Source organism: Platalea leucorodia, assembly GCF_965183815.1.
Source record: "Platalea leucorodia genome assembly, chromosome: 3".
NCBI classification, from domain to species: domain Eukaryota; kingdom Metazoa; phylum Chordata; class Aves; order Pelecaniformes; family Threskiornithidae; genus Platalea; species Platalea leucorodia.
The window spans coordinates 25,577,086-25,594,588 of NC_138825.1; the positions used below are offsets into that span (position 1 = coordinate 25,577,086).

Sequence of the window (17,503 nt, forward strand, 5' to 3'; positions counted from 1 at the left end):
TTACTCTACCCTGAGAGGAGTAACAGTGCTCATCTTCCTCAGATGACAGATTCTCTTGTTGTCAGAGGGGGATGTCTGTTTTTTCTCATTGTCAAAATCAAAATTAAAAAGAAATAATTCAAAAATAATAAATAACACGTCCTGTGAGATTAATATTTTCCTGGAGTAAAAGCCTTTTAAAAGTTTAAAGAGACTTGCTGGCCTCCTTGGTTGTGATTTACAGTGTTAAGTCCTGTTGATTCGAAACAATTTCTGAACCAGGATCCTGGCAGGTTATCGCTTTTCTACATAGCCTGGTAGGTGGCAGATACTGAGTTTTTGCATAATCAGACGTTGCTATGATGATGGATTTCTGAGCCCAAAATTTTTCATCTACTTTGCTAGGAGGCCAAAAAAAAGAGATTCCTAACATAAATTATTCCCACAAAGCAATCCTAGCCAGAAAAGAATTTTCCCTGGCCATTTTTGAGTACACATTTTACCTTGTGTTGGACACGCACACTTCTCACATTCATAGAGCACCCAGGAACACACACAAATGTTTCAGTGCGTGACAGCGGTCCTTGCCAGTATTTTCCTCTCACACTCGTAGTGGCACGTACGGAAGCCAAGCAGATGTGCTTTTGCTTAGAAGGTGAAATTGCATCTGCGAAATTTACCTCAGTAGCACAGCGTGTGTGTGTTTGCAGCCCAATATTCAATTTTTAATATCCTGCAGTCAGGGCATTAGAATGCAGTAAACATTCCAGGCATCCCATTCCCTCCAGACTATTTATGGTCCTTTCATATCATGTGCCAGGAGGCTGGATATTTGGACCAGAAGTCAGTAGACAAAGAAAACTCCTATATCATCCTGATAAGATCCATGCCTGCAGGATTCCAGCTCAGTCTGCGAACCCCACAGTTCTACAGTATTTCTCTGCTTATTTACCATTGACCTTTGCTGTTAAGATGCTAAGATCGTCATCTATACCAGAGACATAAATTGTAATTAAATTTATGGATTAAACAAAAAAGTTCTTAAGACCACTTCATCTCACTGTTTGAGTCAGGTCAGTATTAACTTAAAAAGCTCAGTAATACCACACCAGCACTCACAACTGCAGACGAGCGTGCAAGCGCAAGATCAGTCCAAGTGCAAGATGCCGGTTAGTGCTGTGCAGTTTATATTCATTCCCACCGAGTACAAGAACTTGAGGAGTTTGCTTGCATTGGTCTTGCAGATTTTAACCGTCATTCACAGAGGAGAATGCCGGACAGTATGAAATAAGAAAATGAGCTGGCGTACAGGGTTGAAAACCATTTTCAGTGCAGGGAAAAATCTGTTATCATACAAATGCTATGCTACTTACAGGTGTAAAAACCCAAGTAACTTAGTTTAATGAACAGCTGTTTGAATAACAACTAAGTTGATTCTATTTCTGAAAATGTATTCAAAGACCTGTACCACAAACGTAGTATATGCTTAAACCTGCCAGAGTTATTGATTGTTCCTTGTAGCGTTGTCTGCCAGCACCTTGATATTTATGGATGTGTCAGCATTTCTGTTGTAAATCATCTTCTCTGGGATTTATAACTTTGTTGTGAGAAGTGGCTCTGGGCTAACACGTGGAATTAAGACGTCTTAGCCTGAGAAGGAAAAATATTTTAACTTTCCAAAATAATTATTTCATCTGGGTCTGCTTTTTGCTGGTAAGCACATTTTTAAAATGATATCTAGTAGCTCTAAAAGTGGTTTGGCTTTTTACCTAAAATGTTGAAAAAAATTTTTTTGTACAAACCTTTCCTGATATTTAGCAAATAATCTGTCAAAATAATATTTTTTTTTTTTACACACAAGTGATTTTTTTTTTTTTTTTTTCTTTTAACTGCCTAAGTATGAAGATCTGCCTCAGTCAGGTAAATGATGTAGTCTTTCATACTGGTTAACTCCAAGGTACTGCTGGGTCTATTCAGGGCACTACGTAAATTTATAGTGTGTAAATCTGTGTGTTAGTGCTTTAAAAATAATTTAATTATGTGTTGTCATGCAAATACACAAATATTTCTATAAGAGGTGGTTGGTAATCCAGTTATGTATTAGGAAATATACTTACATGACTACAGCTTTAGATAATTTTAAATTTCACATGGCATTTGAAAGCCATTTAACGTGCTGCATTTACTTTATAGCAGTTTGCAGCTTCTGAACTGAAAAACCCAAGATGAGTGAGGAAGATTAACTTGAAATGAAGCCTGTCTTAATCTCATCACTAGCTGGCAACAGGCCTGTCTGAGCTACGTGCTACGTACAGTGTGGGGCACAACTGCATCCTCTGGGGACAGCTTGGCCACATCTTCAACAGTGATCAGTGTAGTAAGAGTCTGTTTAAGGAATTATTTTTTGCCTGAGTGGAAAGTAATTGAGGGAGGCCCTAAGCAGCAGAGGCCTTTAGCTTTCCTCATGCAAAATGTCATTTGCCTTTAGGCTTTCTACACCACTGTGTGTTAATTTGCAGCAGTGCGATGTCTTTTTAATGCATATAGACGCTTCCTCTGGTGCTCAGTTCTTTCACTGTGGGTCTGTCACCAAGCGCAGGGAAGTCACTCAGGTGCTTATTTGTATTTAAGACATATCAGAAACAGGGCCTCAAAAAAAGTTTGTTTTTTTTTTTTTTTATCTGTATGATCCAGATGCAATGGCAAGAAGTATAGATGACATTTTGCTCAAATAAAATGCTCATCATATGTTTGTGGGCATCAAGAAAGGACTTGGAAGCACCAAAGATTGTGTTTTGTCAGATTTGCTCTTATCGAAAGGATGATTCTTGTTCAAAATTTTGGAACAAAAGTGGAAGAACAAAGAAGTAAAGGTTTCTTTATGGTCTCTTTTGTTTAAAAGGCAGTTCTGGCACAGACGCTGCTGAGAATTTGGGCACTGACTGTATTTTTTTTTTTTTTCTCTTACTTCCAGGTTACTGTAGGTGGAGAGGAGTGGCACTACATTGCTACCCAAGGGCCTCTGCCACAGACATGCCATGACTTCTGGCAGATGGTGTGGGAACAGGGGGTGAATGTTATAGCCATGGTCACAGCGGAAGAGGTATGTAAAACCACAGAATATAGCTCTTTGGGATGTGAGCGGATCTGTTATCGTCACTTCCCATTCCAGTAACCTGTTTTTTCTATCAACAACCCTTTTTCCTCTTACTCTGTTTGAACATATGCTTTAACTGCTATAGTACTGTACTTTGTAAGTTTCTGATACTCAGTTTGGCAAGTACTAAAGCGAAACAAGCAGAACTCCCCCTTCCCCCTGCTTCACTTCAGTTTGGCCAAACCAAACGAAGATGTTTCCATTGGAATGTGAGAGTGCTGAACTGCTCCTGGTTAAAATGACACAGACTTCCACCCCATCCAAAGCCAGTTCTGCATACCGTCACTCTTATCAGCTGAAAAGAGAGCAGAAGCTGTTGTTTCCGTAGAAGTGCCCATGTAAGAAAAAAAGAAAATAAAAAAAAAAATTGTTTTATTCTCATGCCAAGCAAAACAGTTAATTCTATTGTAATCCAAGAACTATGTGCTATGTTATAAAAACTGGCACGTGTTGCTAACTAACACCACATTCTGCTTTATGCCTGGTTTTTTTAGCAAACACAGGGAGTGCCATAGCACATCAAGTCACTGTCCAGTTCCCAAGGCTGATCAACAACAGATACTTACAAGTTGCTGAAGATAATATTCTTCCATTTAAAGGAGAGGCTTCCCCAGGAGGAGAATATTTACCAAGGTGTTGTAGGCAGTAGCTGGCTTTTGCCACAAGACAAGAGTTAGTTCTTCAAGCATTTTTACACTTAGAAATATTATATGGCTGAGAGTTTTAATTGGTACTTTCTTTACTTTGTGGGATGCTCCTTGCTCTTCCAGTAATTTGAAATAAGAATACTTCGCTTATCTGCAGAGTTTTATGCCCTCTGTTTGTAGAGAACTATAATTGCAGGAACTAATGGCTATTTTTGTTTATTTTTTGGTTATTAAGGAGGGAGGAAGAAGTAAGAGTCATCGTTATTGGCCTAAACTGGGCTCTAAGCACAGCTCAGCCACTTATGGGAAGTTCAAGGTGACAACTAAGTTCCGCACAGACTCCGGCTGCTATGCAACTACTGGTCTGAAGGTCAAGCATCTTCTCTCTGGACAAGAGAGGACAGTGTGGCATTTGCAGTATACTGACTGGCCAGACCATGGGTGTCCAGAAGAAGTCCAAGGCTTTTTATGTAAGATTTCTTTAACTTGCATGGCAAAATACATCAAGGAAAGGGTTATTACACTGGATTCAGTTCACTGCACCTAGTTAGAGCAGGGATTGATATTAAATGGTTATTGCTGTGGCATACAAAGGCCTCAACTAGGTTATACTTTGCTGCAATTTGGAGAAAAAAGTGGGATTCAAGAGGTAGGAGCTAAGGTGATTGAGGATTTTGGTCCTGAAAGACGTGATATAACAGGAGGAAAAATCAGAGGCAGCAGCAGTGCTAAAGACTCGGGAAATTTTAAATAATAGGATACCTCTGCTGGCTAATCTGTCAGTATAAGTTATTGCTACTTCCCAGCTACCTAATGAGTCTAGGAGATACTAGGCTGCACACAAATGTGATTAGAGAGGTCTGGGTGAGAGGAGTTCAGATGTTAGCAAAATATGGCACAACTCCAGTTTCAGAGGAGGCCCTTATTGCTGACAGCCAGCATTTAGTAGTCCAGAGGCATTGGACTTGTTGCAAAAGAGCAGAGGGCTCCATCACATATGCAGTAAGTCTGAACTCGCTGCCACTCTTCTAACCACATGTACCCAGGCAATGCTAACGGCCTTCCCAATTAAATGTGGGCCTGGTTCATGCATTTCTGAAAATACAGGCATTATATTAATCTGTAATGAGTTAATAGCGCTTCCTACTTCTTACCAAATAATAAACACTACTATATTAAGTAAAAGGAATTCAACCTTTATTTAACTAAAGCCACATCTCTGGCACCACAGTAGAGCGTGATGCAGAGACCTTTAAGTTACCACTGAAGGAGTCTGTACATGGTGTACCGATGCGTTGGAGATGTCTGCCCTCTTCATTCCTGAAAGCTTTGCAGCTGCAGCAGCTGCAGCTAAGTCCTCTCTCAGCAAGGCCTGTTAGTTCCACTTCAGTCTTGACACAGCTACAGTCCTTTAGTGATCCGCTCTCCTTTGCGTGGTATAAGGTTGATGTAAATAACATGTTCTTCTTTTCCCAGTTCTGTCATGAGAGCAGAAAATAAAAATGATGTTTCAGCTTTGGCAAAGGAGTGCCATGGGACCTGTCTTTAAGGCAAAGCTATTGCCCAGTTCCTAGTTTGTTCTGTACTTTGTTTCTCCTACGAACTCATGTAGCTGTGGTTGGGCATGGCAGTAACTGGAACCTGATTGTCCCCATTGCCTCTCTCCCATTGTTTGCCGCCACGTGCAGTCCCGTTTCACTTTGTGCATTAAAATGCAGCTTTTCTGATGTTGGTGGGCCTCCAGCCACAGCCTGCCTGTGTCAAAAGGACTGCTCAGGCTGCAGGGCCATGACACCAAGAGTCAGGGCAGGAGAGTTTGGCTCAGAGCTCACTTCCCACTCTGACTGGTGGGAAGCTCGGTGTCTAAGAGTTATGCGTCTGGATATATCTTTCTGGGTGAGGTCCATCATCTTTGTCATGCATCTAGACTATCCTGGAACGATGTTTAGAGGTCAGAGTCGGAGTTGTATTTTGTGGTGTGTTTATCTAACCAAGTGAGCTGCCAGTATGTAAGGTTCTCTGTGCGGTTTGACGGTAGAATGCATTGAACAACACTAGGACAGGCACACAAGACAACTGTTCTTGATTCGTGCACTTTCTAGAAATGGCTTTAGGGAAAACAAAGACAGTGACCAAGGGCTCATAGCTGTTGAGAAACAAACCCTGAGCAGAGAGGTGGGTGAGATTCTGTCTCGCTCTAGGAGGGACGGGGAAACGGGGCCGATGGATGATCGCTTCCTATCTGATATTGGCTTTGACAGGCAGTAGTTTCAACGGGACTTAGCTGTTGTTCTGATCCCAGCCTGTTAATAGGAGGAATTGCTGTAAGTAACATCAGAATCACCTGCTTAGGGGACCTGGAGATTTGCAGAGGGGAAAACAGAATTTAGTTTTTTAAAAGAACTATTTAATTTAAAGGAGTAGACTCCCAAGTAATAATTGACACCCAGCTGGTACTTGCTGGATTCAGTGCTGTTCAGTGCGCCCTGGCCAAAATAATTAGTATGTTGTAAAAAATGTAAATTATTGCCATTTTGACAAAGAATTACTTTTCTATATTCTTTTTTCCCCAATTTTTACATTTAGACATATAGATGTTTGCAACCTTGTCTGCATTTTATCTTGCAGCTTACTTGGAGGAGATACAGTCAGTGCGTCGCCATACCAACAGTGTGTTGGACAGCAGCAACAACTGCAACCCTCCTATCGTGGTTCACTGCAGCGCAGGGGTAGGAAGGACCGGAGTGGTTATCCTGACAGAACTGATGATTGGGTGCTTGGAGCATAATGAAGTAAGTCAGCTTCCTTCTCAAGACAAACCCTGAGCTCGTTTCTTGACTAACCAGCTACGTTTCTGAGGTTAAAATTAAAAGGCATTGAAGTGCTTTCTTTCTATTACCTTTGTGAGACAAGGGCCTTATGTGTAACAGGCAGAGATCTCCTATGGCAGTTTACTTGTTGTAGTTTTCTGTTGAGTTGATGGTATGCATTTTTTATTAGTATTATTTTCATACATTCAAAATTAGGGTTTTTTTCTCTCTTTTAAGAATTTAGTCTTAAGTCATACCTGTATTTAATTAACAGTCTAGAGACTGTGTGTTTACAAGGACTACCTGAGAGAGGCTAGAGAATAATGTCAGCTTCCATGCTCTTTTTAACTGAAGTTTTCTGCTCTCTAAATTCACTCTTTGGACTCCCTCTTCTCTCTTGTATTGTCTCTAATCTCATCTGGAACAAAACTTAACTGTGTCTTAAGAAAAAGGTGTGTGTATGTTGGGGAATAGGACTTTAAGAACTGCAGCCAATATTACAAGACTAGTAATACAATCTGGAGTTAAGAATAAGAGCACCAGCAGAGTAACCATGTGTGGCAACTTGCTTTTCATCTGTGTCACTGGGGAACTGTCCAGGAAGTACATCATATCTTGAATAACAACGTGCCACACAGTTTCAACACGACAGCTATTGAAACTGGGGATTTCTGTTGCCAAAGAAACTGCTCAAAGACCAAAAACCCTTGTAGAGATAAGAACGCAGCAGGAGTGACAAATAGACATATATCATCAGCCCCTCCCATTAATCATCCACTGGATGGGTTGCTTGAAATGCAGGACTGGATGTACACACCTGAAATGCTCACCTACTTTCTGTGTTACCATAGAGGAGTTATAGATTGGAGCCTTTCTGCACAAGGCACTATGCGAAGTGCAACTTTCTGGCTCATACAAAAACACGAGTCCTAAAGCAGGCAAGTACCAGTGCACTTTCCTCTTCATCACTATTTTTACAAAAGGTGATGCAAGAAGCCATTTTTTTCGTTCGCTACTCTGTAATCCCCCTCCAGCAGCTCGTCATTCTGTAGTTACACATCACCTAGAGATCCTGGGCTCAGTTCAGCTGAGGTGAACCTCCTCCAGCTCTGTTTGGGCTTCACTAGAGGTGAAGCTGTCCTGTAGATGTGTGTCACAATTTACGCTTTTTCTTTTCTTTCTATTTGAGGGGTGGGATAAGTGGGGAGAAAGGGGGAGAGGGAGCTGGCCTGGACAGAAAGGACCCACGGGTATGTGCTTTGGGAATCCTGCAGCCTTCCTGTGCTGGCTGCTGTTCTACTGCTCCCGTGTGGGGCAACGGCTCTGACTCTTGAGCCTGCTTGACTTCTTCCCTAACGCACGGGCATCTGGAAGCGACTGCTTCTGTTGTTCACACAGCAGCCGTGAAAATTCTGCACGCCAGAGGAAACCTGGATAGTTACAAGAGCCATACCTGAATCGCTTGTGAGCATCAGTGTAGCTGTGTCTGCTTTACAGTAACCTCCGTATGCTAGTGGTGTGCCAGGAACAAACACTAACAGTGGTGCAACACGTTTTGGCCACCTCAGTTCGTCTGAGGTTTACAGCAGTCGCCTGTTTGGCAGAGTAGCTGAGTAGCAAGTGAAGATAAAGGCGGTACCTCAACATCTGAGCATGGGGGTGAGCCTTGACGTTCAGAGGAATTCTCATCAACTTCACTAGGAGCTAATGGTAGCGCTCAATAATAAGGGATTTCTCTGATGTCCCTTAATTAAAGCATTCTTTTGTCTTGATTAATGGTGGAAATCATCATTAATATTAATATTAAAGACAATTTTCCTTAAGGGCTTTGTTGCTCTAGCTTGTGTTAAGTTAATATTTTTGGTTTGTTAAAACCTAATTAAAAAAAAAGATTAAAGATCTTAACATTTTGTTATTAGTTAAGGAGTATGTTTTCAGTTCGTGACAGGTACTGCATTCTGCACAGAGAGGGTTCCTTTTCACACAGCAGTTTTACTGGTTTATTTTGAAGTAGGATTAATTGGGTTTTTTTCTGAAATAAAATGACTTATTACTTACAATGCTTTAGTCTTATGAATTGGTTGATTTCCTCAGAAGTGTCCTAGTAAGTAGATGTATTAGTGTTAACATTTTAGCGGTGAAGGGAAAAAAAGGGAGGGAGGTTGAAAATCTTGATACAGAACATCTTGGAAAGTCTGCAGCAGTGCTGGAGCTAAAACCAGAACTCTTGATTTTTAAGGTTTAGGTAGAAAGCCATGTTTAATCGAATTCTATACGGCTTCAGTCACTGTGGCTTCTGGGCAATTGCTGGTTGAGTCTAAAGCTGTGTATCTCATTGCAGGGATACAGTTTCAGTAACTTGCTGTATAGTAAGTAATATGTCACATCATTACATCCTTACTGCTGTAGACACGTAGAACAAGCGAGTAATTGAGATCCTGCTCTACTGACTTCTACTTTGGACTTGGCACTGGGACATTAACTCATGATTGCAGCTGCAGTGCGTTTTCATAGGGGAGATCTTTTAGTTTGGGAGTCAGAAATGAGTAGCGTTTCTGTTTGTTCTTTTTGCAAATGCCACCTTAGCAAAGCGTTACGTGTCTCTTTTTGACACGTACATTGTGATGAAGGTGAGTTTGAAGAATCTGCTTACCTGGAGTAGAATGCTGAGTTAACTACAAATAGCGAGATTGAATAGGCAGGATGGGTTTTTCTTTCATTTCTGAGATAGGTCAAAGCCTAATGCATTTTGAGGAGGTGCACGGACCACTGTGCGCCCAGTAAAAATCAACGAGCTGTGAAGCACCGAACTGCTGAGAGGGGAACGTGGTTGTGCAGGTCGAAGCTGGCCTGCGTTTTTGTTGCAGTTGTTCAGGTGAGATCAGGTTCCGCGTGACTCTGCTCAGCAAGGACCGCGTGGCTTTCGTAAGCATCCGAGTCCGCGGGGAGGCTTTCCCTGGATTAGCTGAGTTAACTGGAAAGAGCTTACGTTTTCCTTTCCACCCGTTTGAAGATAATATGACATTACTCATCGCAAATCGTTGCGCTTGTTGACTCTCTAGAGATGTCCTTTTATAACACCTTGTTGGGGTTTGCGGCAGAATATTTATCCTCGTTTTCAGAAAGTGATAGCCTATGAGTTAGGTCTTGTTTACACAGAATGGAGATTCTGAGTTTTATATATATGGACAGAAATCGATATGCAGCATGATTTTATTTTAAACTTTCCAGAAGACTTCCAGTGGGCATGGAAGCAGACCCCATGCTCAGTTGCACCACCAAGGGTTAGCAGCAATCTTAATTTGTTTCTCTGTCCGTTTGTCCAGGCATTGTGCTTGTAACACTTCTCAGCCAAAAGACTTGCTAAGTTCCTTTTTGTTTCTGGAACAGCAAACTGGCATTACAAAGTGCAGTTAGTGTTGTGTGATAGAGTAACTGTTCCTCAGTTTTGATCTTGAAGTGCTTAAGAGCTTCCTCAAAAGGAGCATGTATCTTAGTGCTTGTATTTACTGCTGCCATAGAAAATTTGTATCCCTCATCTTGGGCCATATTACACACTCCTTGAGAGTGGCAGGCTGAACTTCATGGCTCAATGACTTCTGAAGAGCTCCTCGCGTACCTGTTGTAACAGATAACACGCAATAACGTAATAGGTCGTTTGCTCCCTAAATGCTGGAGGTACGACGGTAACACCTAATGAAATTTGCAGTGATTTCTAATGCTTTACCTCACGGGCCTCTGTTTCGCACAACTGATTTGTTTTTTGATTCGGACCATTATAGGGTGCCTGCGCCCCAGTGTGCTCAGTGGGGTTAGGGGGGTTCTTTCACGGTGGATCTCCTGATCTGTCCCCACTTACTGTGCTGTAGGTCCTGTCGCAGAGCGTTTTCAGGGCACGTGAGTGAATTTCTTTGGGATGAAACTAAGCTGGAGGATGCCCTCTTGGAGAACATCTAACGTGTCCCAGCTGCTAGTGGACATTCAGTAGATGGCAACAGACCAATGCTGGCCTGAAGCCTGCAAAACATATATTGTGGATACTGGGTCCTCGTTTCACTTCCCAGATGTATTTCTTCTGGAGCATTATTTACTAGCATAGACGTGGCTGTAGGAGGTCAGGTGTCAGTATTTCTGGATCTTGTGGTGACAGTGAGTTCCCTTCTCTTTTAGTGGAAGGGTCAGTATATTTGCCTGCACTTTAATTTCGTCTAAAGAACCTTTGTAATGATCCTGACGCCTGCTTGCCATTTGAAAAATCTCTCAGATTCTCCCTCTATGAATGAGTTTGACCATGGATCAGAGCCCAGTGTGCAAGTGGCCACAGGGCCTGTTGATGCACTCCGTGGTAGAGTCTGGACTGAGCTATATAATCTCAGCTGTTTACGTTTTGTACTAGACCTTCCTGATATATCTAGCCTTTAACCTGAGATAATACAATATATTGGGTTTATTTTACTGAGTTGCAAATAGGTATGTTGAAGCTGAAAAAACTCCAGAGAGAAGCAGCCCTTTATTATTATATTTTTAAATTATATTATTTTGGGCAGGCTGGATTGATGGGCCAAGGCCAACTATATGAGATTCAACAAGGCTGAGTGCCGGGTCCTGCACTTGGGTCACAACAACCCCATGCAACGCTACAGGCTTGGGGAGGAGTGGCTGGAGAGCTGCCTGGCAGAAAAGGACCTGGGGGTGCTGGTTGACAGCCGGCTGACCATGAGCCAGCAGTGTACTCAGGTGGCCAAGGGGGCCAATGGCATCCTGGTCTGTATCAGGAATAGTGTGGCCAGCAGGACCAGGGAGGTGATAGTGCCCCTGTACTTGGCACTGGTGAGGCTGCACCTCGAGTACTGTGTTCAGTTTTGGGCCCCTCACTTCAAGAAGGACATGGAGGTGCTGGAGCGTGTCCAAAGAAGGGCAATGAAGTTGGTGAAGGGTCTGGAGCACAAGTCTTAGGAGGAGCGGCTGAGGGAGCTGGGGTTGTTTAGTCTGGAGAAGAGGAGGCTGAGGGGAGACCTTATCGCTCTCTACAACTACCTGAAAGGAGGCTGTAGCGAGGTGGAGGTCGGTCTCTTCTCCCTAGTAACGAGTGATAGGACGAGAGGAAACGGCCTCAAGCTGCGCCAGGGGAAGTTTAGGTTGGATATTAGGAAAAACTTCTTCACTGAAAGGGTGGTCAGGCACTGGACCAGGCTGCCCAGGGAAGTGGTTGAGTCCCCATGCCTGGAGGTATTTAAGACAGGTAGATGTGGTGCTTGAGGACATGGTTTAGTGGTGGACTTGGCAGTGCTGGGTTAATGGTTGGACTCGATGATCTGAAGGGTCTTTTCCAACCTTAATGATTCTATGATTCTATGTTCAGTTGATGATCTGCTGAGAGGTAATCAGTGGTACACAACTGAAAGACAAGTCTTTGGTCATCTGCCCATTTACATCAGTCCAGAAATGCCTGTAAGCTTTAGTCGGGAAAGCACTGGATGCACAGTAACCTGTATATTATATATATATATATATACACACATACACAGACATATATATATATACACACACACACAGACATATATATATATACACACACACACACTGTAATACTCCTTGAAATGAAAGTTGGTGGAAAAAAAATTGTAGTATTTCACTACAGTTGGTTATAATTCATTACATTACGTAACTACAGTACCAGTCCCCTCTGTCAGATAACTGATATTTGAGACAATGATTGTTTGATTTAATGAACCTACATCCTTATGCCTTTTTTTTTTCCTTTGCTTTACAGAAAGTGGATGTTCCTGTGATGCTGAGACACCTGCGGGAGCAGAGAATGTTCATGATCCAGACCATAGCCCAGTACAAGTTTGTCTATCAAGTGCTCATCCAGTTCCTGCAAAACTCCAGACTTATTTAATCTTTTCAAACATCCCAGACCCAGCTTTGTGGATCTGACTGAACCTTACTGATGAACAAGGGGAACTGCCTTGACAACACTGTGTGCATATATTGCACTTTTTAAAGTTGTCTTGAAAGTAAGGAATGATTGTTCTTTACTGGAGTCTCCCATGGATTATTTTATACAAGATATAATTTATTTTTCTTGGAATAATTTGTGAATTACTTTAATAATTTGTAAAACTTGTAGTGACCTTCAAATTGAACCACATTTGACACGACTGGTCTGCATTGTAACATGTCCATAAGGAAAGCAATCCTTTGTAAAGGTAGTTTACTGGCTTTTATTTTGCTACATAGCTTCTGAAATGAACAGTTACTTGGCAGCAGGCTTTTTCTCGTGTAAGAGCGTTTTGGACCCAGATACGTGGCTTCCATGGTAAAAACAAGACCTGCTAGATGTCAGCTACGCCTCTGTACGAGTGGAAGCTGGGGGCACACAGTCCTGGGGCAGGGAGACCTGAGCCTCTGCACACGCAGCAGAGCACGTTACAGAGGGCTCAAACACAGGCCATTGTGAGGGCAGAGAGTTTTGGGTGCTAAACTGTTCCAGTTCCACAAGAATTACGGTTTTAGATTAGTGCATGAAAAAAGCAATATTGGATCTTTTAAATGAGGCCTTTGCTACTGTCTGCAGTCCTCGAAGGGATCCATAGGAGCTGAAACAGTGCAGGCTGAAGTCAGTGAATGAGTCTTGCTGGCAACTGTGGCGGGCTGTGGGTTGAACAGCACAGAAATTTCAACTAAATGCAGCTGAAAAAAACTCAAATCAAGGACCTTCTCATGAATTACACTGAAAGTTTATTGCCTTGAGGCTCACCTTCCGTAGAAAAGGAATCTCGTTTAAGTTAGGCATCTCCAGTTGCCTTAGTTTCCAGTGTGAAATATTGTCTTCAGCGCTGTAATCATTTTACTTTCTAGTTATTTGAACTTTGTCAAAATGACCAATATGGTCTTTTCTCCATACCCGTGTTCTCCAAACGGTGACCCTTGAGAGCTTTAGCTCAGAGTCCGCCTTGATTCTTCCCCCATCGCTGTCTTGTGGTTTATGAGCACATGGAGCAGTCTTCCTTTCGGTATTGGCAAACCTCACTTTGTTAGGGTGGTTTTTGTATTAAATTGCACAGATCATCTCTCTTCTCTGGTCGCTTTGGATTCTCCCTCCTATTTATTATTACTATTTTATCCTGGTAGTGTTCAGGGATTCCGGTTAGGATTAGGAAGATGATGTATAAATAAATAAAGGCGAAACAGTCCTTGCCTGAAGTTTACAATCAGAACAGAAAAGGGAAACAAACCTTCTCCACTGCGTAACTAGGGCACAGATTCTTAACTGGCTTGCCCTAGGCCAACAGTGAAATCCATGACAGAGCTAAGAAAAAAATCCACGTGTCCTGTAAGTATCTCAGCAGTTAGCCCTGTCCTCCTCCGTCTTCCTCATCCTCTGTCCCTTGGCATCGGCTAGCTGTTTTGCACAACTTGGTGGTGCATGTTCCTTTCTCCAAACTGTTTATTTCACTGGAGTAAATCACATTATGAATTACGTTGCAGTGTGTGCAGGGTAGCATTTACTTAGTTATTTAGAACTGATAGTAACTGCACTTTTTAAAAATTTTAAAAAGAAAACCAAAAAGCTTTAGCAAGTTGTGGTGGGACTCCCACGCTGTTATTTCTGGTGTAAGAGGTGGAAAGTTCCTGCACTGAGGTCGCTCCCCTCCTCCCACTGACTCCTCTTTCCCATCTCTGCACACTGCCACCCTCCTGCGGGCAGTCCAGCCCTGCTTCCACCCGGCGGTCCCGTCGGATCACTAGAGAATGGATCAAGCTGGAGGGGAGCCTTGGAGGCCTCTGGTCCCAGACTTCAAAGCTGGATAGGCTTGCCCAGGGTCACGTCCAGTTTCAGAAATCTCCAAGGGTGGAGATTTCGCAGCCTCTCAGGGCGCGTGATGCAATGCAGTTACTCTGTCGCGGTGAAATGATCTTTCTTGGTATCCCTTTCCCAGATAAATTTCATCTTTTAGTCCCACCATTGCTTTTCCGTTGCATCCCCACCTCCGAACCCTCGGTCAATGCACAAAGGCCTGAGCCTACAAGCACTCTCCACTTCAGCACTAAAGGGACTTACCTACCTACCTTGCCCTAAAATCGGCGGGAGCTTAATCTAAGGCTCTGTACCAGAGTGTTTCTTAAATGTATTTAAAACTGCGCTGTGTCGATTTGGTACTCTGCAATACGTGCCTAAGGAGGTGAGAAGGATTCTGGTGGAGACTTCTAGCTACCAACGAATGGTGAGGAGTTATTTAGCTGTACTATCTTGACTGTGTTCCTTTTAGGGATCAGTTGAGTTTTCAGTCAACTTCTGTTTTCCTCTAATTTCTTCTGCCAATGCCAACATATCTCTTGTTAAATTAGCAGCAACCATTTAAAGTCTTTTCAGCAGCATCTGCATGATAATTGCACAGAGATGCTTTATATCTGGGAAACAAGCCAAGGAATAAACCTTGAAGCAAAGTGTATTAAATTAGTTATCTCGTTATAGCTTTTTGAATAATTTCCTAATGATGAATTAAGTTTGAACTCAGAGCTGTCAAGTCCCATTGCTCCACTTGGATGTGAGAAGTAGAAAATCAGGAGGGAAAAGAATCTGTTCCTCTTGTCTTATTATTCAGCTCTTCTTGGCTGAAACGTATACTTCTGTTTTTACAGTGAGCACAGGAAAGTTATTGCATCAAGAGAATGTAGAGAGCTGTGGGTGAAAGGAAGAAAATTAAGCGACTGTTTTTTATGCAAAGATGCATCATAGGTGTCTTAGAAAAATATTAATTACAAAATGGCACCAAAAATCCTTTCCAAATTAAGTCAGTGCCTATTAATGAGCCAAATAAGTGGCCACATAGTAAACAGTCATTTCCAATTAACTCCTAACGTGGCTGGTATGGTAGATAGAGGCCAATGTGACTCACTTTTGCCCTTTCATTGTCAAAGAATGGCAATTTTAAACTTTTCCTTTCATCTGACTTCAATGTATTTTTTCCTGCTAGATTTTATTTTGACTAGATCTGCTAATATCCTAAGTGAATTGGGCTGGTCCGTGCCTTCAGAGGTTCCTTTTCACCCCAGCTTGCAACCAAACCTCAGCACGCCGATGTTTTACGATTGAAACGCGATACAGTTTTGTAGGGGAAAAACTGAACCTTCTGACTTTGAACCTGTTGTTGTTTTATCAGGCCTAAACTGCTTGGGCAGTATTTCCTAACCTTTAGGGAGTGACAGGAAAATGCATTTTGCATCCAATTTCATTAGTCATAGCAGGAATGAACGCATGAGACTTAAAGCAACAGCACTGTTTAGGTTGTGTCCCGCAGGCTTTAAGAGCAGAGTCCTTAAGCAGAAAAGGAGGACAGTTTGGGGCTGCTGTCTGTTGTGTTGCGTGGGTTTTTTTAACATCAAAGCATGACAGTGGGTAGGCTCTAAAAGACGCATTTCGTCCATTTGGAGTGAAGTCTGGATTGAAAATCTCACAAAGATGCATCCTTGAGCCGCACCTTAAAAAGTTTGACCCAAGCAGTCTTCTCCCAAGGCGCCCATGTTGCAGTCTGGCACGTTCAGCCTATGCTCCCTGACTCTTTCCAACAGACAACTTGGAGTGGGTAAGCAAGTCTGACTTGGGAATCCATTGTGTATGCCTTCCTTTTTGTGCACTCTTAATCTGCATTTAATTTTGCAATTTAACACCCTTTTTTTAATTTTTTTTTTTTTTTTTTTTTTTTTAAACTCTTCACAATGATAGTGTTGAGGTCGCTGGCACCAAATTTTTGGTTAAAGTTACGGTCTGAGCGTTTCATGCCTAACGTTGTCCCATCAGGGATGGGAGAGATGACAGCTGGGTTCTGGTGCTGGTCAGTGCTGTGGATGTCCTGTTTCCTTCCATCCTCCACAGCTCCACGGGAGGATGGCAGGCATCAGCTGCTCAGGTCCTGCTTGTTCCAGCTCCTCCACAGGCCTGCTTTGGCACCTCTTGTCCTTGAGTTCCTCAGGAAAGATGAAGCTTGATCCCACAAACTTTCTCCTATATAGGTACATAGGGACCCTAAAAGCTCAGCCTTCTTGGAAATACCTTTTCCCTAAACTAGTTTCAGCTGGCAGGAGACACATCGTTGAGAACTTACCCAACCTATTGCTAATGCAGTCCTTTGTAAAAAGGATACTGAAGGACATTTCTGTTCCACTTATTTAAATCAGTTGCCTCAGCTAGGAATATTAAATATTTGCATGATTTCAAGAGCTTTTTTTAAATTTAATTACTTTCTTGTAAACAGACAAATGCAAATGGCAAAACATAGGTTGGAAAAGAATGAGTAAGTCTCAGTGCTTCAGTAGAGATGGTTATTTTAAGCTAGCACATTAGTTTTTGATCCAATACCTGCTATGTCTGCGTAGCCCACAAGCGACTCTAAAATAAATGCTGATGGGCAATCTCGTACTTGGATATAGCACACAAATCTGCAGGGAGAATTCTGCAGCTCCCGACCACGCTGCACTCGCAACGGCTGAGTCCCCACCGGCCTCCCGGGAGGAGACAACGGCTGAATTAGCTGTTGTCAGTCTCGCTAACAGTTTGTGACTGGTGTGCTCAGAAAGCGGAGGCATCAGTACGGCTGACGCCTGCTGTAGCAGCTCTCGTGCATCACCGAGGTCGGTCGGAGTTAAATTTTGCTGCTTGTCTTTATGGAAAAGAATGCTTGACATCCAGAGAGCCAGGGTGGCACCCACTGCAGGAAACAACGGGTGCATCCTAGTGAAGGAGCAACCACCCACAGCTGACCTTGAAAGGGAAGCACTGCATGGAAACATGGTTTGTCCGTTAGCTGTAAAAATGGCTACGCATCTGCTGATGCGTAGTCCGAGCCATATGGAGTTTGGGGATGGGTTTTGATGACAACAAGAGAAAGGTTGCAAGTCCAAAA

At 42.6% G+C, this 17,503-nt stretch overlaps 1 protein-coding gene across 1 annotated transcript in view; it reads left to right on the forward strand.

Annotated features, from left to right (window-relative positions):
* Positions 1–12,495, forward strand: part of PTPN14 (protein tyrosine phosphatase non-receptor type 14) — a gene marked incomplete at both ends in the record, with an annotated part of 72,075 nt that extends 59,580 nt beyond the window's left edge. The window contains 4 exons of the mRNA XM_082306260.1: positions 2,954–3,082; positions 4,019–4,253; positions 6,412–6,575; positions 12,367–12,495. Coding sequence (XP_082162386.1) covers positions 2,954–3,082; positions 4,019–4,253; positions 6,412–6,575; positions 12,367–12,495 — 657 coding nt within the window. The remainder of the gene's footprint in view (positions 1–2,953; positions 3,083–4,018; positions 4,254–6,411; positions 6,576–12,366) is intronic.
* Positions 12,496–17,503: the final 5,008 nt, after the last annotated feature.